The 25,411-nt window shown below is 50.2% G+C and overlaps 2 protein-coding genes across 12 annotated transcripts in view; one reads left to right on the plus strand and one right to left on the minus strand.

The window, feature by feature from the left end:
* EPN2 (epsin 2) overlaps window positions 1-20,152 on the plus strand; it is a 103,587-nt gene extending 83,435 nt beyond the window's left edge. For 7 of the 11 annotated variants that reach the window (XM_001098498.5, XM_077970515.1, XM_001098695.5 and 4 more), the window contains 4 exons: window positions 12,147-12,323; window positions 12,997-13,083; window positions 15,263-15,478; window positions 17,363-20,152. In XM_001098498.5, the coding sequence (XP_001098498.1) occupies window positions 12,147-12,323; window positions 12,997-13,083; window positions 15,263-15,478; window positions 17,363-17,661 (779 nt within the window). In that variant the 3' untranslated portion in view covers window positions 17,662-20,152. The remainder of the gene's footprint in view (window positions 1-12,146; window positions 12,324-12,996; window positions 13,084-15,262; window positions 15,479-17,362) is intronic. The other 4 variants (XM_015118779.3, XM_077970516.1, XM_077970519.1 and 1 more) reach the window with 1 other exon arrangement.
* Window positions 20,153-24,639: 4,487 nt separating this feature from the next.
* Window positions 24,640-25,411, minus strand: part of B9D1 (B9 domain containing 1) — a 41,897-nt gene continuing 41,125 nt past the window's right edge. The window contains exon 7 of the mRNA XM_028835533.2: window positions 24,640-24,734. Coding sequence (XP_028691366.1) covers window positions 24,655-24,734 — 80 coding nt within the window. The 3' untranslated portion in view covers window positions 24,640-24,654. The remainder of the gene's footprint in view (window positions 24,735-25,411) is intronic.

Genomic DNA, 25,411 nt, shown 5'->3' on the forward strand with positions numbered 1-25,411 from the left:
GCTCACAGCCTGCTGATTCAGAAGACCGTGGCTGGCTGGAGCCCTCTCTCTGCACTCCCGCCCACTGCCTGGGCTGGGACAGAGACTGTCTTCCGCCCTGGCAGCAGCAGGTGGTGCTGCTGGCTTGTTGGTGACCTCTGCACAGCTCAGTTCTTCTGTGACCCTCCAGTTGTGACTGCCTCCCTGTGCACATGAATATGCATCTGTGAGGCTCGGGATGAGCCAGGCTGGCGGGTGGGAGGCGACCGGGACACAGGCTCCCTGTGAATGGGCCCCACAGAGGAAGAGGCCGGAAACTGCTTGATCTTTCAAACCTTGGTTCCATCTTCGTTTCCTCTCATTCACTTGAGCTTTCAACAAGCATTTATTGATTGGGTATGTGGCATGGCCTGGACCCTGCCAAGGACGTGGAGAGGGAGAGCACAGAGAGAAGCCTTGCAGCGGATCTACTATCCATTCATAGAGGAGGAGCATGTCCAGCGCCTCCCCGAGCCAGCAAGCGTTCCCTGAGGGCACAGCTGGCCCTCAGGGAACGCTGATGACTTTGTGACTTTGTCCCAAGTCACATTTGAAGAAAGCAAGGTGCCACAGTGTGTGGCCTTCCACGACTCCCCTGTACACAGCAAAGAAGGTCACACTGGCCATGGGACTGTGTATGTGTCTGGGGGGCTTTGCCCATTTGTATAGTCTGAATTTAGCCCAGCAGTTTGCGGTGTCCTGTACACACATGGGTCCCCAGTGTCACTTGCAGAATGCAAACTACACAGAGCCCACCCACGCCAAACAGCTTGTCCATGATTACCTGGATGATTTGGAGGTGGTCAGGGTTTGATCCAAGCACATACTTCACTCTGTGTTCAAAGCTATCTGAGCTGTGACCAACTTTGTCTATGCAGGCTATAAGAGTAAGAGGTTCTTGACTGGGTGCAGTGGCTCATGCCTGCAATCCCAGTATTTTGGGAGGCTGAGGCGGGTGGATCATGAGGTCAAGAGATCGAGATCATCCTTGACCAACATAGTGAAACCCCATCGCTACTAAAAATACAAAAATTAGCTGGGCATGGTGGTATGCACTTGTAATCCCAGCTACTTGGGAGGCTGAGGCAGGAGAATCGCTTGAACCTGGGAGGTGGAGGTTGCGGTGAGCCGAGATCGCGCCATTGCACTCCAGCCTGGGCGACAGAGCAAGACTCTGTCTCAAAAAAAAAAAAAAAGAGAAAAAAGAGTCTTTCTCAGCCAAAACTTGTTAGTTTCAACATTGGGCATGATACAGTTGCTGAGTTTTAAAATTCTTAGCAGTGCTTTTGTTTGTTATTTTAATAGCAGATTCTAAAGGGGAAGCAGGGCCCATAAGAACTAACTGGAGGTGTCAGAAGAGTCTCTGGAATAGTTTCAGGTGGCATTCCACTGGAGTGTGTGGTTCTCACGTGGCAACCTGGTCCCTGAGTCCTGGATAGTGGGTCAGCGTGCTGCTGGCTCATGGAGAGTGCTTCAGAACTCATGTAGTGGAGACATTGCACATGTTGCAGAGCTCACGGTAGAAAGAATTCTTCCAGAAATGGCCAGCTATGGTGGCTCACGCCTGTAATCACAGCACTTTAGGAGGCCAGTTATGGCAGAAATGAGGCCGAGAGTTCGAGACCTTGGCTAATGTGCTGAAACCCCGTCTCTACTAAAAATGCAAAAAATTAGCCAGGTGGGGTGGTGTGTGCCTGTAATCCCAGCTACTTGGGAGACTGAGGCATGAGAATCACTTGAACCGGGGAGGCAGAGGTTGCAGTGAGCCAAGACCACGCCACTGCACTCACGCCACTGCACTCCAGCCTGGGCAACAGTGAGACGCTGTCTCAAAAAAAAAAAAAAAAAAAAAAAGTTTTTCCAGAAATGTTAAAATGCCTTGTGTTAACTCTTAAAGATACAAACCTGTTAGTTTAAAAGGTGTCTAGAACCTCACTGTCTGAGAGTACGTGTAGATGGAAGGACAGATTCTACTTTTAAAAAAAATTTTTTTTTTTTTTTTTTTTTTTTAGACGGAGTCTCGTTCTGTCACCCAGGCTGGAGTGCAGTGGCGCAATCTTGGCTCACTGCAACCTCTGCCTCCCAGGTTCAAGCGATTCTCCTGCCTCAGCCTCCCAAGTAGCTGAGATTACGGGCGTGTACCACTATGCCCAGCTAATTTTTTTGTATTTTTAATAGAGACGGGGTTTCACCATATTGGCCAGGCTGGTCTCGAACTCCTGACCTTGTGATCCACCCGTCTCGACCTCCCCAAGTGTTGGGATTACAGGCATGAGCCACCGTGCCTGGGGACAGATTCTACTTTTGTAGGCAGCCTGGGTGTGCAGCGGCTGAAGTCAGAAAGGCAAAGCCTGAGGGACTTGGGGCTCGGAGCAGAGCTCAGACTCCTCTCTGGTGAGGGCCTTTGCAGGGGCTCAGGCATCCTGGATTCCCTTAAATGCCTAATCTTTATATTGTGTCTCATTGTCTGCCTGGCAAACTCTTACGTATTTTTGAAATCATGGCTCAGACATCTCTACTTGGGGATGTGGTCACCCTCTCCTCAGGCCTGCCTTTTGCCCTGTCTCTCGCCATTGATGGCTGCCTGTGACCTGCATACTGGCTGTAGTGGCTGTCTGTTTATCTCAGAGGGAGGGGCCATCCTGGGGCCAGGCCTGGATACTGCTGACCAAATGTTGTTTGGATAGAACAAGGTGACTGTGGGAGGCCAGAGCTTGTCTCCACCACCCATCTGCCCACTCAGGCCTGTGAGTCTGAGCTGGGCCCTCAGATGGGGCCTCACTTGTGGGGAGGGCTTGGTGAGAGGTCTGGGTGCACCCAGAGCTCAGTGTTTCTTATGCATCCTGGCTGCCCATTTGAGTCATCTCAGGAGCTTCTAAAAACCCAAATGCTTGGGCCCACCCCAGAATCTGTGTGTATGAAGAGGACAGCATCAGTATTTTACTAAAATCCCTAAGAGCTTCTCAAGAAGAGCCGTGGTTGAGAACCACTAGTCTGGTGCCCCCTGGCCCAGGGTGCCTGAATACCACTTAGTCTAAGACACTTGAGATCTCCATGTCTTAGATCATCAGGATGGAGATTATGGGCCACTCTAATCTGGTTGTGTTTCTGAGCCCCTGAAGTGGACATTTATCCAGAACCTGTTAGAAGTGGTCACTGAACTCCAGTGTGCAGAAATGCAGATAAACTACAAAGTCCCTGCCAGCCTGAAGTCCTGTGGTTCCCTTGATCCTTGTGACCTCTCTTCAATCACTAGTTAGTGATGGAGCGCGCCCTCCGTGTGTCAGGCTTGGTTCTCAGGGACAGGGAGCAAAGCATACCCAGCCCATGTTCTCATGGAGCACATGCTTTGGCAAGGGGGATAGATGCAGTCTTACATGCACACAAGCAGCATGAGTGCCCTGAGAAGGGTTTTGAGCTGGGTTTAGAGTGGGAACTGCATGGCAGGCTGGCATGGAGGCTGCAGGGTGGGGGCCGGGCCTTCCCAGCAAGTGCCCCCCCCCCCACAGTGTGTCAGGGGAGCCAGTTTGGTCAGGATGCCCTCAGCTTGACCCAGTGGCTAGGAGGTGACCACCAAGACTCAGACCCCCTTTGCTGTGCTGTTCACCTCAGAAGCTCAAGCCTTTGCTCTGGCAAGTATAATGGCTGCCTCGGGTGCCCACCTCATAGTCCCAGTTAATACAGCCTGGGGGATAGAGAACAGATTTCTCTGTAGCTCCAGTACCATTTCTGGGATTTGGGGATGGGGGATTGGAGTTGGGGACAATTTGCAGATTGACTTTAACCAGTGAGAACCCTTCTCTGTTGCCAGGGGAGGGTCTGTCCCTTTCAAGACTGACTGGAAGTGGGTGAGGGGAGAATTCTTCCAAGGAGGACCAGGGCATCCTTGCAGGAGAAAGCAGGAGTGGGGGCTGGAAGTAACCGTGGCATGTCCCCTGACAGAGGCAAGTGGGAAGAGATAGTAGCTGGGGAGTGGAATAGTGTGAAGGGGAGACGATGCACGGTCAGGGCTGCAGGGGAAACGAGGCTCCAGTCTGTGTCATCCAGGCACAGCTGGGCTGCTGAACATCGGCAGTGAGGAAGGGATGTTGACTCCCCCAGGCTCCACAGGGGCCACAATCAGCCTAGCACCGAGCCTCAGGCCTCCCGTGTCCTCTATGTTGTGTCATGGCAGTCCTGAAGTCACACCACAGCTCTTCAGCTTGCAATCAGCTCTCTCCCTGATTCATCATTTCCACCATACCACTTACCTCCAGCTGGGACAGAGAGCTGAGGACCCACAAGGTGTCCTGTTGCAGGGGGTTAGAGTGAGGGCTTCTCTCTACAGTGTGATTCCAGCAGGGGGCAGGTTCAGCTTCCTGATAGCCCCTTCCCCATGTCGAGCAGAGGTGGACCTGGCAAGGGCAGCTTCAGTCCCGGAGGAGGGCGATCTGCATGAGACGCTGGAAGATGAGGAGTGAAGTGTCAGAAGGAGCTTCTGGATAGAAACAGTTATTTCTGGAGCCTCTAGAATGTTGTGGGTTCCGGGGCAGCAGCAGGAGAAGCCCTGAGTCCAAACAGGAGTGGACAGGCCACAAGGAAACAAAAGGCACTGGTGTCCATGGGATGTTGGGAATGAAGCTTGCAGATTGACGTCTGCTTTGGCCTGGCATGGCCCCTATCGCCGGGGCAAGCTTGGGAAGGAGTGAAGGCAGCACTCTCCTCCTCTCCTTCCCTGTGCTGCTACAGCTAGCCAGTAGCTGATCCTGGCCAAAAGTGAAAAAGGCCACCAAGATAGTGGCTGGTGGGCCAGGTGCAGTGGCTCATGCCTGTGAGACCAGCCTGGGCAACATAAGGAGACCCCATCTTTACAAAAAAATAAAAAATCAGCCAAGCATGGTGGTGTGCCTGTGGTCCCAGCTACTTGGGAGGCTGAAGTGGGAGGATCACTTGAACCTAGGAGGTTGAAGCTGCAGTGAACTGTGATTGCACTACTGCACTCCAGCCTGGGTGACAGAGCAACAACCTGTCTCTAAAAAAAAAAAAAAAAAAGAAAAAAGAAAAAGATAGTGACTGGTATGGCTTAATAGTCCCTTCCTAAGGCTATTCAGCATTTCAGAGACTAGAAGGCATGAAGCTACGTGTAGAATGGCTAGCAGTTGGTTCATCTTTTTGAAAGCCAAGGAGTCTCCTTTTCACCTGTCCATCCTTGAGCAGTAGAGCTGGGGCTTTTAAGAGAAGCATTTGTAGGAATGAGAGTAGGAATGAGGAGAGAGACTAGTTGTCTCGGAGGCTCAGGGGAGCATTCCCTAGTCTTCCGAGATTGACACATCGCTGCCACCTTCTGCTGCCTTTCTCTAAGCCTCAGAGCTCAGCCAGGCTGTCACAAGCTTGCTGGGTGCCACCCTCATGTCTGATGCCAGGGCTGAAGGTAGCGCTCACCCCAGGGAGTTTACAGTCCATGAGAGACTTGTAGTTAAATAATAGTTATGGTGCTATATGATAAATGATCTAAAAGAAAGTCAAGGGGAGGATTCCAGAGGAGTCAGAGAAGGTGGGAAGAGAAAATACGAGGGCCGGAGAGGCCCAGAAGGTGCCAGGCATTTGGGAAGCAGTTGGGAATCAGGGTGGCTGGGGGTAAACATGGGAGCAGAGTGAGGATATCTAACATGTATCTGTTTGGAGTTTCAGAAGAGCTAATATTTGAAAAATGACTGAGGATTTTCAAGAATTTTGGAAAGATGCTACTTCTCCGATCCAGGAAGCCTGGTGAATCCTAAGCAAGATAAATCAAAGAAATCCCCACCGAGACGTATCCATCAGGAAACTGCAGAACGACAGAGGAAGAAAATAACTTAAATAGGCCGGGCGCGGTGGCTCAAGCCTGTAATCCCAGCACTTTGGGAGGCCGAGACGGGCGGATCACGAGGTCAGGAGATCGAGACCATCCTGGCTAACACGGTGAAACCCCGTCTCTACTAAAAAGTACAAAAAACTAGCCGGGCGAGGTGGCGGGCGCCTGTAGTCCCAGCTACTCGGGAGGCTGAGGCAGGAGAATGGCGTAAACCCAGGAGGCGGAGCTTGCAGTGAGCCGAGATCGCGCCACTGCACTCCAGCCTGGGCGACAGAGCGGGACTCCGTCTCAAAAAAAAAAAAAAAAAGAAAAGAAAATAACTTAAATAAACCTACAGAGAACAGGCCATTCATTACAAAAAAATGGCAACTAAATGGATAGCTAACTTCTTGACAGCAACAGTAGATGTCTGAGTGGCATAGAGTCGTCAGTGTGCTACAAGAAAAACATGGTCAACCTGGAAAGCCATTGCTAGCAAAATCATCTTTCTTCCAAGAATTGATAATTTTTTTTAAAAACAGATTTTAAGTTTGGATACAACAACAAAAACTGCCAACCCCCAGAATTCTGTATTCAGTGAAGGTGTTCTTGAAGAATAAAGGTGAAAGGATGACATCTGGTAGTAAAACACTAAGAGAAATCGTTGCCAGCACATCTGTACCACAGAAATGCTAAAAGAAGTTCTTCAGGCTGATAGGAGGGAAAACCAGATGGAAACTCAGATCTTCAGGACAGAATGAAGAGTGTCGGAAATGGGAAATAATGTGGGGGAGCATTTCAGAAGTAATAAGGATTTAAGAAAATTTGAGCAGCATAGGCCACAAGCTTGTGAATTTGTTGTTCCCAGCAATTGGAGAATACACATCCTTTGTAGTCACATGGAGAGTACTTGGAAAAAATTGATGATGTCCTAGACAGAAAAGCTAGTCTCAACAAATTTCAAAAAATTGGTATCACATATAACAGAATTTCTGATCACAGTAAAAAATCAGTTAACAAAAGGATAAGTAGAAAAACTTGGCTGGGCGCGGTGGCTCAAGCCTGTAATCCCAGCACTTTGGGAGGCCGAGACGGGCGGATCACGAGGTCAGGAGATCGAGACCATCCTGGCTAACACGGTGAAACCCCGTCTCTACTAAAAATACAAAAAACTAGCCGGGCGAGGTGGCGAGCGCCTGTAGTCCCAGCTACTCAGGAGGCTGAGGCAGGAGAATGGCGTAAACCTGGGAGGTGGAGCTTGCAGTGAGCTGAGATCCGGCCACTGCACTCCAACCTGGGCGACAGAGCGAGACTCCGTCTCAAAAAAAAAAAAAAAACAAAAAAACTTCATACATCTAAAATTTTAAGAACACTTCTAAATTCTTGAATCACAGAAAAAATTATAAGGAAAATCAAATATATTTAAAACCAAATTAAATATATATATTTTATATATATATATATATATATTTTTTTTTTTTTTTAAATTTTAGAGACGGAGTTTTGCTCTTGTTGCCCAGGCTGGAGTGCGATGGTGCTATCTTGGCTCACCGCAACCTCTGCCTCCTGGGTTCAAGCAATTCTCCTGCCTCAGCTTCCTGAGTAGCTGGGATTACAGGCGTGTGCCACCACGTGGGCCCAGCTAATATTGTATTTTTAGTAGAGATGAGGTTTCTCAATGTTGATCAGGCTGGTCTAGGAACTCCCAACCTCAGGTGATCCACCCGCCTCGGCCTCCCAAAGTGCTGGGATTACAGGTGTGAGCCACTGTGCCTGGCCAGTAATATATTTTTACATAAGAATTTGTGGGACAACTGAAGCAATAGTAAAATAAATGTATAGCTTTAAATGTTCACATTAGTAAAGAAGAAAGATACAATGAGGTTAGAATAGCATTACACTGACATAAAGTAAAAGGAAATTATAAGGATAAAGATAGAAATTAATGAAAAGAACATAAACACATAATAGTATCCATAAAGACAAGTCAGTAATTGAAAAGAGTAATAGACAAATTTCTGGCAAGCAATTTTTTTTAAGAGGAAGGGCACAAATAGCATTAGGAATGAAACAGCATAACTGGCGGCACGCTCAGGATTTCACGTCGGGTGAGAGGCTGGCTCTTTGATCAGCTCTGTGCTTAAAAATCCAAAACCTTAGATAAAATGGATAAAATTAAAAAGGAAACAGCAAAACTAACTGAAGAAAACCTATAAATAGAAATCTGTAATCATGGAAGGTATGGAATCAGTATTTTAAAATCCTCCCCTTCTGCAAATCCACCCAGAGGGCTTTGCTGGTAAATACTAACAACATTCAAGAAACAATCCTACCTTCACACAAACTCCTTAAGGGAACAGGAAAATAGAGAATATTCCTACTCATTGTATGAGACTAGCATAAGCCTAACGGCAACACCAGACAAGGGCAGTGCAGTGTGAGAACAAACATTTCAGGCCAATCTGGTTATGAATATAGATGTAAAAATCTTAAGGATAAGAAACTATTACAAAACCCAAGCCAGGGAAATATTTTAAAAGTTGTAGTACCTCATGAAGAACTTTGTTTGTGGCCGGGCGCAGTGGCTCAAGCCTGTAATCCCAGCACTTTGGGAGGCCGAGACAGGCGGATCACAAGGTCAGGAGATCGAGACCATCCTGGCTAACATGGTGAAACCCCATCTCTACTAAAAATACAAAAAACTAGCCGGGCAAGGTGGCGGGCGCCTGTAGTCCCAGCTACTCGGGAGGCTGAGGCAGGAGAATGGCGTAAACCCGGGAGGCGGAGCTTGCAGTGAGCTGAGATCCGGCCACTGCACTCCAGCCTGGGCGACAGAGCGAGACTCCGTCTCAGAAAAACAAACAAACAAAAAAAAACCAAAAAAACTTTGTTTGCAAGAACCAACTCATTAGAAAATTTACGAATGTACCATATTAACAGATTAAAACAAAAAATTTGGTTATCTTAGAGGCAGAGACCATTTGATAAAATTCATTAGCCATTCATTTCCAAATTCTAGCAAACTTGGAATAATAGGGAACTTCCATAACCTGATAAAGGGCTTCTGAAAGGAAAAAAGCCTATAGCTAACACTGAACTTTATGGTAAAATATTGAAAATTGATCCTGTAACATCAAGAGCAAGACAAGGATACCGACTACCAGCACTTCTATTTGATGGTGTAACTGGTGATCCTAGCCAATGCAGTAAGACAAGAAAAAGAAAAAGTATAAAAGACTAGAAAGAAGACACTAAACAGTCATCATTTGCAGGTGATGGGACTGTACATAGAATATGAAAAAATTTCTACAGATAAGTTATTAGAATTAAGAGTTATTTGAATTATTATTAGAATCAATAATTGGAATGACTTCTAATTAACAGTTTAGCAAGATTGTTGGGTGTAAATGAGTATACACAGTTGTTTCTCTGCATAAAAATAGATTATGAAAAGTTTAAAAGATACTACTTCCTAGGAATAATACTTAGTTCCTAGGAATAAATCTTACAAAAATCGTACAAATCTCTATGGGAGATAAAGGGTAAAAATGAAAAAGATTAAATTCCACCAAAAGATACTAAAACTTAAGTAAATGCAGAGATATCATGTGGTCTTGGTTTGGAAAACTCGCTATTGTAATAACACTTCTCCCCAAATTGATCTGGAATGCAATGCAGTTCTGGCCAAAATCCCCAAAATATTTAATTTTTCTTGTTTCTTAACTTTTTGTGTGTGTGTGTATGTGACAGAGTCTCGCTCTGTTGCCCAGGCTGGAGTGCAGTGGCATGATCTCCACTCACTGCAAGCTCCGCCACCTCCCAGGTTCACGCCATTCTCCTGCCTCAGCCTCCCTAGAAGCTGGGACTATAGGTGCCTGCCACCACGCCTGGCTAATTTTTTTGTATTTTTAGTAGAGACGGGGTTTCACTGTGTTCTCCAGGATGGTCTCGATCTCCTGACCTCGTGATCCACCCTCCTTGGCCTCCCAAAGTGCTGGAATTACAGACATGAGCCACTGCACCTGGCCCCTTGCACATTCTTAATTATCCTCACAAACACTGATGAGAATTCTTGATATCTGATACAGCAAATCACAATCTTGTTTTGGCTATTCTTGGCCCTCTGCTCTGCTCTAGTCATCTTAAAATCTTACCAAGTTAAAAAACAAAAGTTGGCCAAGGCTGAGGCAGGAGAATGGCGTGAACCCGGGAGGCGGAACTTGCAGTGAGCCGAGATCACGCCACTGCACTCCAGCCTGGGCAACAGAGCAAGACTGTCTCAAAAAAAAAAAATGTGCAAGGATGGAAATAGATAAATGTAGGGAGCCCAGTAATAAGCCCACGAAGACTTGACCTACGACAGAGGAGGCCCTGCATACCATGACATGAGGAGTGGATGGACTCTAGTCCATGCTGCCGGGATGAGTCAAGAAGAAAATAATCATAAGGGACAATCGGTAAAAGACTCAAATTGGCACCTCATAGGAGAGGAATCATGAGTGACCCATGAGTATATGAAAAGATGCACAGCCTCATTAAAGAACAGGGAAATGCAAATCAAAACCACAATCAAATAACTTTTCAGCCCACCAGATTGGCACACATGGGAAAGTAAGCTAATACTAAGCATCAGAGAGGTTATGAGACAACTCCTGGGGCAGCAAGACTGGTACCCACTGCTGGACGGAACATAAACTTGTGCCACCATGTGGAAATACTTGTAGCATTCCTCAGTGAAGGCAGAGGTACCCATGACCCAGCAACTTGTGTATACATGTGAACAAGAACAAGCAGCAAAACCAAATGAGTATCCTTCAACAGGAATCATGACTTTTTTTTTTTCATAGAATGGAACAAAACAAATTCCAGCTCCACCTCAACACAGATGACTCTCAAAATGTGGAGTGAACAAAGCCAGCCACAAAGGAATGTGTACAATATGCTTCTATTCATATTAAGTTAAGAAAATAGGGACCTGGCATGGTGGCTTACACCTGTAATCCTAGCATTTTGGAAGACTGAGGCAGCAGGCTCGCTTGAGCCCAGGAGTTTGAGACCAGACTGGGCAACACAGTGATACCCCATCTCAACAAAAATTAGAAAAAAAATTTGCCGGGCGTGGTGACATGCCTATAGACCCAGCTGCTTGGGAGGCGGCGGTGGGAGGATCACTTGAGCATGGGAGGTGGAGGCGCAGTGAGATGGAGGCACAGTGAACTGTGCTTGTGCCACTGCACTCCGGCCTGGGTGACATTTATTTATCAGACCCTATCTGATAAATGAAAACACACACATACATACACATAATATACATGTGTGGTGTGTGTGTATTCAGAAAATAGGCACAACTAGCTAAAGGTATTCCTACGAGATAAACTAGAAGGAAAAGCAAGAGAAAGGCTAATAGTTCACAATGTTTGGGGTAGGAATGTCATTGGGGAGGCACTTTCTGGTCCCTGTGAGGCAGCAGTGGTGTCTGAACACTTGCAGTGCTCCACAAGAAGGAAGGAGATGTGGGTTTTATTTTATATGTACTCATATATACACAGATCTGTCTACACATAAATGAAAGATGCACGTCACAGCACTGACACTTAACATTAGATGCACTCAGATGTTTTAGAGTCTGTGTGTGTGTGTGTGTGTTTTGTAGGTTTTTTTTTAAATTTTTTTCTCTGTTCTTTTTTTTAAAGCCAGTTGTGACCCACTAAATTGATTTTGTCACTCCCTGTTTGAAAGTGTTTTATTGCTTAAGTTGAGTGGTAAGTACGTAGCTGTTTGTTTTATTGCTTTTTATACAGGACTCATCCATTTTATGTACGCTTCTGTCAGAAAGCAGAAACCACTCAAAGCACGTGGGGAGAGGATGCCTCTGTGCCTCTAGAGAGCCTGGGCTGAGCTGGGAGGGCTGCCTGGGGTCCCTTGTCTGGGGAGGGAGCCTGGATTCTGTGGGGAGATAGGTTTGTTTCAGGTAGTCCATTGAAGTGGGGTTGAACTCAGGAGCCCTTTGCAAGCGCCCTGTATGGTGGGGACCTTGGAGAAGACCTCTTTCAGCTGCTTCCTCTGATCAGTACTGGAGGACAGGGAGAGGCTATCCTGGGACATCCTGACCTAGCATGCTCCCTTCCCAGGGTTGTTGGCCCTGGGCCCCAGCTGTGTCCCTCTTTGCTGGCATGGGACAGTACCCTTTCGATGGTTGTCTCTCCTGGCACAGGGCACAGACCCTGGTGTGGCCGGCAGTATCCTTTTCCCTCCTCACCCCAGCTGCCCAGACCCTCTGCAGGCATTTCTGAGCCCTGACCTTGCCTTCCAACAGGTACCAAGCCAGCTGCCTCTGTTGACCCATGGGGGGTGCCCGCTGGAGCCAGCACACAGTCTGTCCCCAAGAACTCGGACCCCTGGGCAGCTTCACAGCAGCCTGCCTCCAGTGCCGGGAAAACAGCTTCTGACGCATGGGGTGCAGTCTCCTCCACCAAGCCCGTGTCTGCCTCTGGTGAGCCCCTCACTCACCCACTTTTCTGCCTGGCCTCTGAGAGCCCATGGGCCCTGCAGCCGCTCCTGGCTCCTAGGCATCAGCCCTGTTGCTTTGCTTGCATTTGCTCCCCTCCTCCCCCTTAACCTTTGTTCCTGATCCCCAGATCCCAGGCACCCCAGTGTGACAGTGAGTGCGAGCGAGTTCCCAGGTTTTGTGCACTGGTACCTCCCTCCAAATTGAGGGGGCTTCTGATGGGGTGTTGAGAGAGGAGACTGCCCTGGGTCCACAGCCTGTGGGTCCTGTCCTTACCCCTGGGGGACTGGGCAGGCTGGCCTCTGGGCAGTCCTTCTGGTGCCTTCCTACAGACCCTTATCCAAGCAACCAGACCCAGCTTGATGCGCCTCCACCACTGCCAGCACCCCTTTCCCTTTTGGGGTGGGGGTGGTAGAAGCACTAGCAGGTGAGCATCCCACACCCTATCCTGGGAGGCCGGGCTCCCTGTCTTCCCTCCCAGCGCACTGGTGACCCGATCCTGTCTTGCCTTTTTGGCTCTCAGAATTCTCCTCCATGAGGCAGGGTAAGCGGGGAGAGGCCCCTGTTGCCAGCCCATCCTGAGGGTGTGCACTGGGCAGTGGAGTTGCCACGAAGTCCTGTGAGGTGCTCCCAGTCACTGGCCTCTATGTCCACCCAGGGTCCTTTGAGCTCTTCAGTAATCTGAATGGTACAATTAAAGATGACTTTTCTGAATTTGACAACCTTCGGACTTCAAAAAGAACAGGTATGTACAGGTGATGGTGGTTTCTGTGATCCTCCGTGCATTTGACCAGCTCAGTTATTGCAGAAATAATAGTTTTCAAAACCCTTCAACTTTCTGCATGTTCTTTGTATTTTGATCTTGGGAGTCTGAAGCTTCTCATTCTAAGAAGTCGTACATCAATAGTTAAAAATCACAAGGTGGAGTCCCCCAGGACTGTGTCTCCAGGTTAGGAAGCCCCAAGACTTCGTGCAGATTCCACAGCCCCAGCCTCCCCAGCTCACAGTGGGCCTCACGTCCGGCCTGATCCAGCACTTCCATTCACCTTCCTCCTGCTAACTTCCAGTCCTCAGAGGGCCTCCTTTTCCCAGACAGCAACCTTTGGGCATCAGTGGGGCCCGCCTCTGCCCTGTGTTGTCACCTCTCAGGTGACAGCTCCAGCCCAGCAGACCCAGAGTCCAGTCTCCAGACCTGTTTTCCTTCCCTGTGTGCCCCTGGGATGGAAGGGTATCAGGTGAATGCAGAAGGAAGGGGCGTGTGGGCCAAGGTGGGCCTGGAGGCTGGAGGGAGAAGGCCTGGGATGCATTCTTCACACACCCTATTTGGCCTGCGGTGTGGCAGCCTCTGTCCATCTCTGGGCCACATCTCCCAGCCATGCATGGCAATGTCTCTCTTTTTTCTTTCCTGTCGGCTTCTGCTGCTTGCCCCCCCCAATTTCCCTCCCACCTCTCTCCCAGTCTCTTCCTTCTCTCCCTTCTTTTTTAGCCCTCTCTACCAACTGCAGCCACAAGGCTGGCTAGGCCCTGGTGTGAGGTACAAGCAACCTGGCACCCATGACCCCACTTGACCCCCTTGACCTCCTCCAACGCCTCTCAGTTGAGGAGCTCCCCGCCAGGAGATGGAGGCAGCTTTGAGAATGTGCTGCTTTTCTGGGTCTTTGCTGAGTTAATAAGATTCCATGTGTCTTCTCTGCAGGCCAAAGTATAGCCTAACTTGTCCTTGCCTCCCACTCCGTGCCTCAGTGAGAAGGCAGCTTGGCCATTGTTACATGTCAGCTTTTGAAACATTCATCCCCTGTTGGTGCAGTGGCTCATGCCTGCAATCCTGGCACTTTGGGAGGGCCAGCGTGGGAGGATTGCTTGAGCCCAGGAGTTTCAGACTAGCCTAGGCAACATAGTGAGACCCCCGTCTCTACAAAAAAATTTAAAAATTAGCCAAATGTGGTCGTGTGCACCTGCCTGTGGTCCCAGCTACTCAAGAGACTAAGGCGGGAGGATCCCCTGAGCCCAGGAGATCGAGACTGCAGTGAGCCTTGATCGCCCAGGCTGGAGTGCACTGGCGTTATTGGTTGTTTTTTGTTTTGTTTGTTTGTTTTTGAGTCTTCTTTGCTCAGTTCACGTTGTCAGATAGAGTTGTCCTTCCCCTTGCCTCAACTTTTATGGATTAACAGTTTGAAAACATTTTCTCATGACTTTAAAATTTGTTAAAAATACTTTGTTGCTATATAATCTTTGTATGGCTCAGCAATAATTCATTCATTTGGGGGAGGACACTTTAGGTTGATTTCAAGTTTTGCTACTGTAAGTGATGCTGTTGTGAAGCTCTTTGTGCTTACAACCCTGTTCACATTTTACATTATTTGCTTAGACCAGATTCCTAGAAATGGGGTTACTGAGGGAGAGAATGACTGTTGTTAAGAACTCCTGTACCATGAAGCATCCTGTCATGGCAATCGCTTTTCTATTGGCCTGTGTCACCTCTATGGGCTGAATTTAAAAAAAAAAAAAAACAATTTGCTTTCTTTTTACTATCAAGAAGTTCATGTTTATTGTGGAAAATTTAGTAAATGGAAAATGTTTAAAAAAAACAAAAAAGTAAATTGCCCATGCCTAGCCTCCAACCCAAAATGACATCTTGGTATTCCGGAGGAATGAGCTGTACACACTCTTTTGTAACCTGTTTTTTTCCACTTAGTATTTTGATAAGCTTTCTTTGCTCATCATTAGGTATTCTTCTGTCCCTGCATTCTGGTGTTTGGTTATATGGACACTTGATTTATCTAACCCAGCCCATGACTGGCTGTGTGTCGTCACGTGGCACTGTCAGGCAGGCATGTTCCCAGGAGGCCATGTTTTGTGTTAAGTACACAGTCTTAGGCTCTCCCTGCCACACTCACCCTGCCATATGTGTCCTTGTCTTGCAGCCGAATCTGTGACCTCTCTGCCATCCCAAAACAATGGAACTACCAGCCCTGACCCCTTTGAGTCTCAACCCCTGACCGTTGCCTCAAGCAAGCCCAGCAGTGCCCGGAAAACACCTGAGTCCTTCCTGGGCCCCAACGCAGCCCTGGTGAACCTGGACTCACTGGTGACCAGGCCCGCCCCACCAGCCCAGTCCCTCAACCCTTTCCTGGCACCAGGTAGGCTCTCATCCCAGGCTTCATCCGGCTGCCTGCTGTGCCTGAGAATGGGTGTGCAGCAGGCCTCTCGGGGGCTCTTCCCACTGTGTGACAGGGAAGGGGTGGGACTAGCTGGAAACTCTAGATTAGCACACATGCCCTTGCCGGGGCCGCCTGGGGTGGGGTGTGGAAGCCGTTGTCAGTTATGTGGGGAGGGTATGGGTGGGAAATAGCTCCTTTCCTCTCAGTTGAGACTGCCAAGCAGAAGCTGTCCCTGACTTGGTGCCCCCCGGTTGTGAGACCCTCAGGGAGTGTCAGTTCTAAGGCAGGTGGAGTTGGGTGGGCTGCTAGGGGTGAGGAAGAGCCAGGGTTTGACGTGTAGCACACCTCTCTTGGGAAAAATGTAACTTAGCCCTTGGGTACAAGCCTTCCTCCAGGTCCCTCGCTTACACTCCTGGTGCCAGAGTCTGCCTCCTGCCCTCAAGGCTCCACGTTGGCTGCTGGACAAGCCCCCAGCTGTTCAATTGGGTATCCAGGGCCATTATGGCCTGGCCCCACTCTCCTCTTCCCTGCCTGTGTGCATGAAACCCTTGTGACACCCAGCCCCTTGGCACCCCTCAACCTATAGAGCCCTTCCTCAAACCCAGGCTGTTACACACTCAGTTTCCCCTGCCTGGAATGTCCTCCCTCCTCTTCCCCAATGAAAGCATCTTACTCCTCCTTCGACACCCAGTTAGATGACCCCCCTTCTAGGAAGTCCCCCCAGCCCCCTTCCTCACATGTTTCCCAAGGCCTTGGGTGTCCCCCAGGGCAGGAATGTGTCACCCTCAAGTGTTCAGCCCCTGACTGGCCCCACCATGTAGGGATCTGAGGATCTTGGGCCACCGTCCCTGACAGTATCTTGCAGAGGAGAATGACCACTGAACTTACAGAGGCTGAGGTTGGGGACCCTTGGACAGAAGTGAGGTGTCTGGAGTTCCTGGGTCCTGGCCAACCCCGAGGTCCTGCGATGGGTGAGGACATGACTGCCCTTAGAGGAGGTGGTTCCCCGGGTGGAACTAGATTAGCTTCCAGGCTCCTCAGCCAGCCAGGAGTCTGTGTCTGCCCCAGGAGGCCTTATGCCTCTTCTGCCCAGAGAGCCCTTGAAGGCCCTGCAGGAGCTCTAGTGGTCATCTGTGTCCATCAGCTCTTGGTAGGCGCCTGGCTGGAGGCCTGAGACAGCTTTGTTGGCTGCACACCAGTCATGGTCCCTGGGGGCTGCAGCCAAGATGGAGGAGGTTTGGGCAGCTCTTCTGGACATACAGGGCCATTCTCCAGGCCACTCAGGGTAGGGCCAGGCTGCCTGGAAGAGTTGGTGCCGGCAGCACACACACTTTTGCAAAGAAAAGGCTTTCTAGTGTGAGGTAAATTCTGGAGACACTGGGAAAGACAAGGCTGCATCAGCTTCTTGAATGCAGGACTTCTAGCCTTCGCGATGTCGTATGTGGGTCCCTGGGTGCAGTGTGGGCACTGCCACACGAGCCACACACTGCCAGTCCCATGTCCCCCTCAGCAAACAGAATGAGGGAGCAGTGGCAGCTGATGGCTGGTGAAGGTGTCCTGGGTGCCAGCCCTGCAGAGGAGCCAGGGTGCCCCGAGATGGCTGTGTTCCTGGCACGGCCTTGTTCAGCTTTGTAATGCTGGACAAATCACTTGGCTTCTCACAGCCTCTATCTCCTCATCCTTAAAGTGCAGATTCATGCAGTCAGCAGATATTTGCTAATGTCTGCCATGGACTCGGCTGGCACCGTCACGGGCTCTGAGGGCACAGCAGGGACCAGAACACCCGCATGCAGTCCCTGACCTGAGAGCTCAGAAGGCCGCACCCTGACGGCTCAGCCTCTGCCCCTTCTTCTGTCTCCCCAGGTGCACCCGCCACCTCGGCCCCTGTTAACCCCTTCCAGGTGAACCAGCCCCAGCCGCTGACGCTGAACCAGCTTCGGGGGAGCCCAGTCCTGGGGACCAGCACATCCTTTGGGCCTGGCCCAGGAGTGGAGTCCATGGCTGTGGCCTCGATGACCTCCACGGCCCCACACCCAGCTCTGGGGGCCACTGGTTCCTCTCTGACCCCACTGGGCCCTGCAACGATGAACATGGTGGGCAGTGTGGGTATCCCCCCATCTGCAGCCCAGGCCACCGGCACAACCAACCCTTTCCTTCTCTAGTGCCTGGCTTGGGACCCACCCAGAGCACCTGTGCTGGAGGATGCCGAGCAGGGACTCTCGTCTGTGGGACGGGATCCAAGAGTTTGGGGATTAGGGGTATTAGGGCTTTTCAGCTCCAGCTTCCTGGTGAAAGGGCTGCCTTTACAGCCCCGACCCTCAGACCCTCGCCTTCCAAGGCGGGCCCACTTGGCCTGGCCTGCTCTCACCACCTCCTCCCAAGTACTCAGGCCCTGGCAGGGCCCCTCTGAGGCCTTGGATGAGGAGGTGGAGTCATCAGTGTTGCCCTTGCCCCCAGCCTCAGCCAGAGGGTCTCCAGGACGTTGCCTGTCCCAGGACTTGGGACGGTGGCCTCATCTTTGTCCTCCCCACCCCCTAGCCCTAGGGACACCCCAGGCAGTCCTGGGTGTGGACACAATGAAGCACCTGCTCCATAAGACACTGACCTTTTGGGGAAGTGGTTGTGCATATTTTATTTTTCTTTGACTCGTGTGAGTTCAAAGTAAACACCACCACCGTGGACAACTCTTGAATTAAATCCACTAGAGCGAGCTTTAAAACTAATCTGAGCATAACCCCCAACGTGGCTCTATGCTTGTGTACCTTTGCACATATTTTGTTTAGTACAGTTTCATATTTGAGTTTGCAGAATTATCTAATAGTCTTTTTTTGGCTAATATTTTTATAACGTGGTTCTTATTTAACTGTCTAGTTTTGATAGAATTTACCAGGTCTGGCTGATTGAAGATATTGGCACGTGTTATTTTAGTGGTTTAAATCCTCTTATTTATGGTTTTAACTCTAAGAAAATTTTAAAAGGAAGAGATGTTTGGATGACAAAAAAAAATGCCTTATTGAAAAACTAAAGCAAATTCTTTATAGGAAGAAAATATGGGAATTTGATTACACATAGATGATGTTTATTTAAAAAAAAAAAAAAAAAACTACAACAGCAACAAAAAATCCTAGCCTCCAGTTGCCTTTTCCTTTCTTTAACTCCTGTTTTTGGTGAATTACTAAACTGATTGACTTTCAGCCTTTTTGGGTAGATCCTGAGCGAGAGGCTATTTTTCTTACTGATATACCAACATCCTGAAAGTTAAAGAAAAAAACCTAATGTATGAATGTGACTCACCAGTTTTTATCAACTAATTCCTTTTTTTAATTAAAGGCATGCAGGGATTAACAAGGACTTCTGTTTACAATGGAAATCTGAAATGGAAGAAACATCTTTAACCTTGTTTGTCTGTGATCTCCTCTGTCTTAATCCACGCTCAGGCTAAAGATGGGGATAATGTGGAAATGGCAGTTGTCCTGAGGGCATGGGGGTGGGGGTGTTTCTGTGCCCACGGGTCCCTGGGCAATAGTCCCTAGGCTAAGACGGGAGTGGGGGCCTAAGGGACCAGGGCTGGCCCTGATCCACCTACCTGCTAACTCCAGACATTATTTTTAAGTTGGAGACCTAAAAATAATTCTCTTGTATTTTGGAGATGAAGAAAAAAGTCATTCACCCGGGACAGATTTTTAACAAACATGCGTTAATATTACCTCCCTCTTCTAAACTCCTGCTGTCCTCACCTCACCCACCACTGTAAAAGTATTACGTCATGCATTAAAGACCAGAAAAAACTTGCTTTTACCCAGGGAAGAGACATTCCCCCAATCCTGTGTCTGGGCAGCTTGCCTGGTGGACGTTTCTGGCCCCTTTTCCACCATGGGAATTTCTCACCTCCAGTTCTAAGGGCAGCCGACCACCTGCCAGCCCCTCTCTGGTTCCAGAAGATCTAACCCTTCGCACTAGTGTAGGAGAGATCTTAAATGGTCTCCGGGCTGCTGGGACATGCAGGCTGTGAGTGAGGACTGCACCCACTCATGCTGTTCCTGAGGCCGACCTCTCCAGTCCCAGGAGCCATGTAGAGAGTTCCTGACCAGCCACCCTCTGCCAGAACTGCAGGCCTGGGGCTGGGCCTTAGGCTCCCGCTGCCATTCGGGTAAGCCGGTGGCTGGTCTCTTCTGCCGGGGGAAGGGTGGGTGGGGAGGTGCAGTGGGATGGGAGGCGGGATGCTTGCCCAGAAAGGTGCTTTCCTTCAGATGGTGCAGGGTCTGGGCCAGCCTTACAGGTCAGTAGACCAGACTCGACTACTTGGGGTCAGTGATTCTTTTGTAACAGAAGAGCCCTTCATGACACGACTTTGAGGCCCCAACATGACAGCCACTGGGCCACCAGGACCCAAGAAGACAGCCCCCCACCCCATCTTCTGGCACAGGCCATCCCGAGTGCATGTCCCTGTTGCCCACTGCACTGATCATGAAGCCACCGGCCACTGCCACGCGTGTTGGCGCCTGTGCCATCATGCTCCCTCCTGATGGGCACTGTGGTGGAGGAAGTCACCCAGCTGTTTCTCAGTCCCAGAGGCCGGTGGCTGGTTTTGAACTTGTGTTGACTGTTGATACTTATTTACTGTATAAATATAATTTATCATTTGTACCATGATGCGGTTTCTGGCTGTGTCCTTCTCCCACCTTATCTTCATCAGTCCTGTTCCACTGGAGGGGGGTGGGAGGTAAGGGAGCCGATTCCTGTGGAGCTTGGTCTGCAGTCAATGAGGCCACCAGCCTGGTCCTAGTACCCGTGTGAGCCAGGCATTTGGTTGCCCCTGAACCTCAGGGAAAGGGGGCGGGAGGCCTGCCCTTGGTGAGGTGCTGAGACTGGTGGCCTGCACGGGTGTGCTGGGGGAAGTCCTAGCCACTGCCCCTTACCCTTCCTGCATCCGCCCTCCTAATGTGGCCTGGTCACTGGTGGAGACTGCTTTGGATGAGGTGGAAGTGACAGTGTGCCAGGTCCCCAGAGGCTTCCTGTGCTCTACATCCTCTCGTGTCCATGCTGCAGAAGAGCTGCTCTGGGAAGCCACCACCTGTCAGCCGGGGCAGCGGAGGGAGGGAGTGCGTGGAGCTGCCCAGCCAACTGTGTGTTCCTGAGAGGAAGGGGCCTGTTGGAGCCACTGGTTCTTAGGTGGCTTGCTGTGCAACAGCTGACCGACACAGAGGGCCTGTGCCTCAGAGCCACTGACCAGAGGAGGGCAGCGGCGAGAGGACACATGCACCTCCAGGCAGCAGAGGTGGAAGAGGTGCTCCGGTCATGGGAGGAGGCAAGGCCGAGGCAGAGGCGGCTGGGAGACGCTGATGGGAAGGGTTGGAGAGGCCCTGAGACGAACCTGGAGGGAGACCAGGGACTGCCCTGCAGCCCTCTGCTCTCTGTGTGAGTGCCTGGCTCCCAGTGTCCACGCAAGGACAAACGGACAAGCTTGACTGAGAGCTAGGAGGCTAGGAGCTGGTGGCAGGGGGTGCCCGTTCAGTGCAGGGGACAGGAGAGAGAGAAGGGTGTGTGGGATGCTCTTGTTTACGCTGCAGTAACACATCTCCAGGTCTCAGCGGCTTCCCACAAGTTTTTCACAGAAGTCAGTGACTCAGGGACTCAAGCCTCTTTCATGTTGAGACACTGCTTTGACAGACAGCCCTGAAGGTAGCTATGAAGGGAAAAATGGACAAGGGCCAAGCATAGATTTCTTACAGCCAGCCCTGGAATTGCCGCACTGCCACCCACACCAGTGCCAGAATTAGGCCCTCGGCCCCCATCCAGATGTGGGGGGATGGGCAAGTGCAGGCTTTCTTTGTGGCGGAGGGCAGGAGTGGGGGAAATGGGCTTGGTTAACATTGCCAGTCCGGGTCACAGCGGACTCTGGCTCCCAGAGAGTTATTTCAGTCTTCTTCTCAAACAGACCATAAGGTCCTGTGTCCTGGGCTCTGTGGGGTATAGAGCCTTCTCCAGCAAGGCAGACACAGCCTATAAACTAGAAAGACCTATGATCTGTGCCCTTCCCCCAACAATAACAACAAAGCCGGGCAGGGGTCGGTCCCCACAGTCCAACTCCATTTGGAGGAGCAGAGAATGGGAGAGGCCCCACAGTGCTGGAAGCTGCAGCAGACGGAGGTCGCCTTGTGGTGAGGAGGGAAAGGACCTAATGGTGCCCTGCTCTGGGCTCTGCCCCCTGGTGGGGAGCTGGCCTTTTTTGTATTCCCTTGGCTGCAGCTCTTGGGCCAAGCTCAGCTTTCTCACCTGCTGCCTGTGGGTGGATGGTTCCGGGCCAGGACCTGTTTTGAGTGAGCCAGAGGCTTCAGTCCAGGCTCATGGGCCTTGTAGAGGCACAGTTCCCTCAAAAATGTGACAGTCTTTGTGCTTCTCATCAGTTCCATGTGCAAATAACTGCATTATTTTGGTCAGAGTGTTATTTGGTGGCCCCCGATGGACCTTGTCTCCCAGTGTGGTCTCCCTTACCTGATGGGCATGGCCATATGACTAGATGGGGCCGGTGGCATGATGGCAGCAGGGGTTTGATAAACGCCTGCACACGGAGCTCGACGTCCTGGCATGTTCCGCTGGCAGCCCACCTGTCGTACTATGAGAAGTTCAAACACATGTGGCAGAGGCGACATGGGGGAGAACGGAGGTGTTCTGTCAGTAGCCCCCATGAGCCCCAGACAACAGCCCACCAGGTGAGTAATCATGTCGGTCAGCTCAGTGGAACAGCTCCAGCTAGAATCAAGTGTAGCACAGCTGCCCAGCTGAGCCCAGTCCCCTATAGGATCATAAGTGATAAATGATAGTGGTTTTAAATGACAGTTTTGGGGTAATTTGTTACACAGCAATAGACAACTCAAGCACACAAAATTATTTCCTAGACATAAGCTGTCTTATTTCCTTGCTGCCTTACCTCCATGCTTCTCAATGGTAGCTACCATGAGGCCATCTGGGATCATGACGGGAGAGCCACCCCCTTAATTCCATATTTACCAAAAGACCAAGTTATTTTGTTCAGATGATAAGTTTTATTACGCCTTTATTGTTCAAAGCAATTTTCAATCTTATCTCATTAGAGTTCTAGAAAGTCTCCTTTTGCAATGTTTTGATGCTAATTTTTTTTTTTAGATTCTTTGTGGCCTTTCATTTCTGCTTGCAAACTAGCCAGTTCTTTCCTCCTTACTGTGATAGCATTCCAAAATGCAGTCAACAGTAGCCAACTCACACTGCACATCCTCTCTGGTCTGTCCCTTTCCCCTAGAGCTGCTGGCTCTGGGGCACATAACCTGCCTCCCAAGTTAGCAAGAGAGTCTTAGCAAATGTCTTGTATTTGCATAATACGGATCTCCTGCTGTCCAGCTTATGAGCTGTATTCTTTTTGCCTGCCACGCAGCTGCTTAGCCAATGACACTGTTTGTTTTTTCTGTTTTTTGGCTGCAGCAGAAACCCACTCCTTATTTCCATATCATTTGCAATAGAATAGGCTATGCAGGATCAAATAACCCCAAGCTCTCATTGGCTGAGCACAGTATCTTATGAATATTTCTCACTCACAAAAAGCCTGATGGAGATGTTCCTGGCAGTGCTCTGCAAGCTGGGGTGCCCAGACCCAGGCTCCTCCCTTACGATGCTGCTGTCTTCAACGTGTGCCTCAAAGGGTGCCATGGACAAGAACGAGGAGAAGTGCTCGTGCGACACTGAAGTGGGTCAGACCTCTCAGTGGTGAACATCCTTTTCATACTTTGCTTTGGCTAGAACTACTCACATGGACCCACGTTGATGCAACGGGCCTGGGAAATGTAGTCTTCGGGTGTGCCAGGAGAAAAGGGAGATAGTCTGGTGAACATGCAGCTTTGTGACAGTGGCTGACAGCACGGACAGCAAGTGAGCGCGGACCTGCGGGCCGTATGCCTCGACTGTCCTAATGGAGGGGGTCCCACATGCCCAACCACCCCCCAACCCCAGCTTCCCAGGCACTCACGCCTTCAGCCTCTAAATCTCACTGCATCATCTCTTGCCTTGACTGGGCAGGGATGCAAGGAGCTTTGTGAAGTGACAGTGACATTTCTGTGCCTTTGGGGCTGGGTTGTTCATTCTTTTTCTTTTTTGAGACGGAGTCTCCCTCTGTTGCCCAGGCTGGAGTGCAGTGGTGCAGTCTTGGCTCACTGCAACCTCCGCCTCCGGGGTTCAAGCGATTCTCCTGCCTCAGCCTCCCCAGTAGCTAGGATTACAGGCGCCTGCTACCTGTAACGCCTGGCTAACTTTTTGTATTTTTAGTAGAGATGGGGTTTCACCATGTTGGCCAGGCTGGTCTTACAGTCCTACCTCAGGTGATCCGCCTGCATCAGCCTCCCAAAGTGCTGGGATTACAGGCGTGAACCACCACGCCCGGCCTGGTTGTGCATTCTTAAAGTATTCTGGGCCAGGCGTGGTGGCTCACGCCTGTAATCCCAACACTTTGGGAAGCTGATGCAGGCAGATCACCTGAGGTCAGGAGTGGAAGACCAGCCTGGCCAACATGGTGAAACCCTGTCTCTACAAAAATTAGCCAGTTGCAGTGGCACATGCCTGTAATTTTAAGCTACTCAGAAGGCTGAGGCAGGAGAATCACTTGAACCCGGGAGGCAGAGGTTTCAGTGAGCCAGGATTGTGCCACTGCACTCCAGCCTGGGCAAGAGAGTAAGACCCTGTCTCACACACACACAAAAAAAGTTATGCATTTTGTTATATGTAAATGTCCTCTCAGAAGAACACACTAAAGCCAGACACTGGATTCTGGTTAATGGTAAGTGTGCTAAAACATACGGAAGGTGGAGTCCTGATGTCATGGTTTATTTTGAAATGCAATAAAAGTAGGATGGATTGAAGCAGGGATGAATAGTTGGATAGATGTGAATATGAAAGTACGGAACAGGAAATTGGTAATGGTAGAATCTAGGTGGTGGGTATGTGGTGTTCACTGTAAAATGATGTCAACTTTTCCAGGTTTAGACATTTCAGTAATGTTGAGAAAAACTGGAAAATTAAACATAACTAGAAGAGGGTGACTTAGTATTTCCCAGCTGCTGACAGGCTGGACAAATGGGCCTGACGCTTGAACAGGCACGCCACAGGCTAGAGGCTTCAGGGAAGAAGTTTCAGGTCCCCTTTATGTGGACCAAGGCCAGTGGCCTGGGTGAGGTGAGGCCATGGACAGAGAAAACAGCTTTCTGGAGAGCTGTGATAAAATGGGGCAGAGGACAGGAGCAGCTGGGGGTGCTGGGCTTTTGCTCTGTGTCATCCCGTGACACGTATGGGGCACATGTAGAGGCTGGTGTGCAGGAGCCTGTGCAGGAAAACTCACGATGGAGGGAGATGGGGAGAAGACCCTTGAGAGCGCTGCATCTCCCATATACCCGAGCCTTGTCCTCAGGTAGGGTCAGGAAGGCAGCTAATGTGGGGTCGTTGTGGGAACGGGAGGGAGCGCCTCAGCTAAGCTGGCAGGGAGGGTGCTGGAGGTCTGAAGAGACAAAGGCTGTAAGTTTCCTCAGAGAATGCATGAGGGAGTTGTCTAAGGAAACATAGACCTGGGCCATGGATGGAACGTGGGCCGTTGTGGCTCTAGGGGCTCAGGCAGGTGCAGGGCAGGCGAAGGAACAGCTGGCTGTCACCAGGGTGGAGACTCTGCCGGGTGAGCATAAACGAAGGATGGAGGCCACTATGGGGCAGTGCATGCAGATGACCAGGAGTTCTAAACTGGGTTGGGAGGAAAGCAAGGAAAAAGGGGCTGGTCCCGGGGCTTGGAGGGCCTGGTGGTTTGAAGAGCACAGGGAAGTGCCACATGGGGAAGGGCCCGGCCTGAGGGAGGGATGCCTCGATCTAGACCTCGGAGGCAGTGCCTTCACCAGTAACAGG

The sequence above is a fragment of the Macaca mulatta genome, chromosome 16 (assembly GCF_049350105.2).
Source record: "Macaca mulatta isolate MMU2019108-1 chromosome 16, T2T-MMU8v2.0, whole genome shotgun sequence".
NCBI lineage: Eukaryota > Metazoa > Chordata > Mammalia > Primates > Cercopithecidae > Macaca > Macaca mulatta.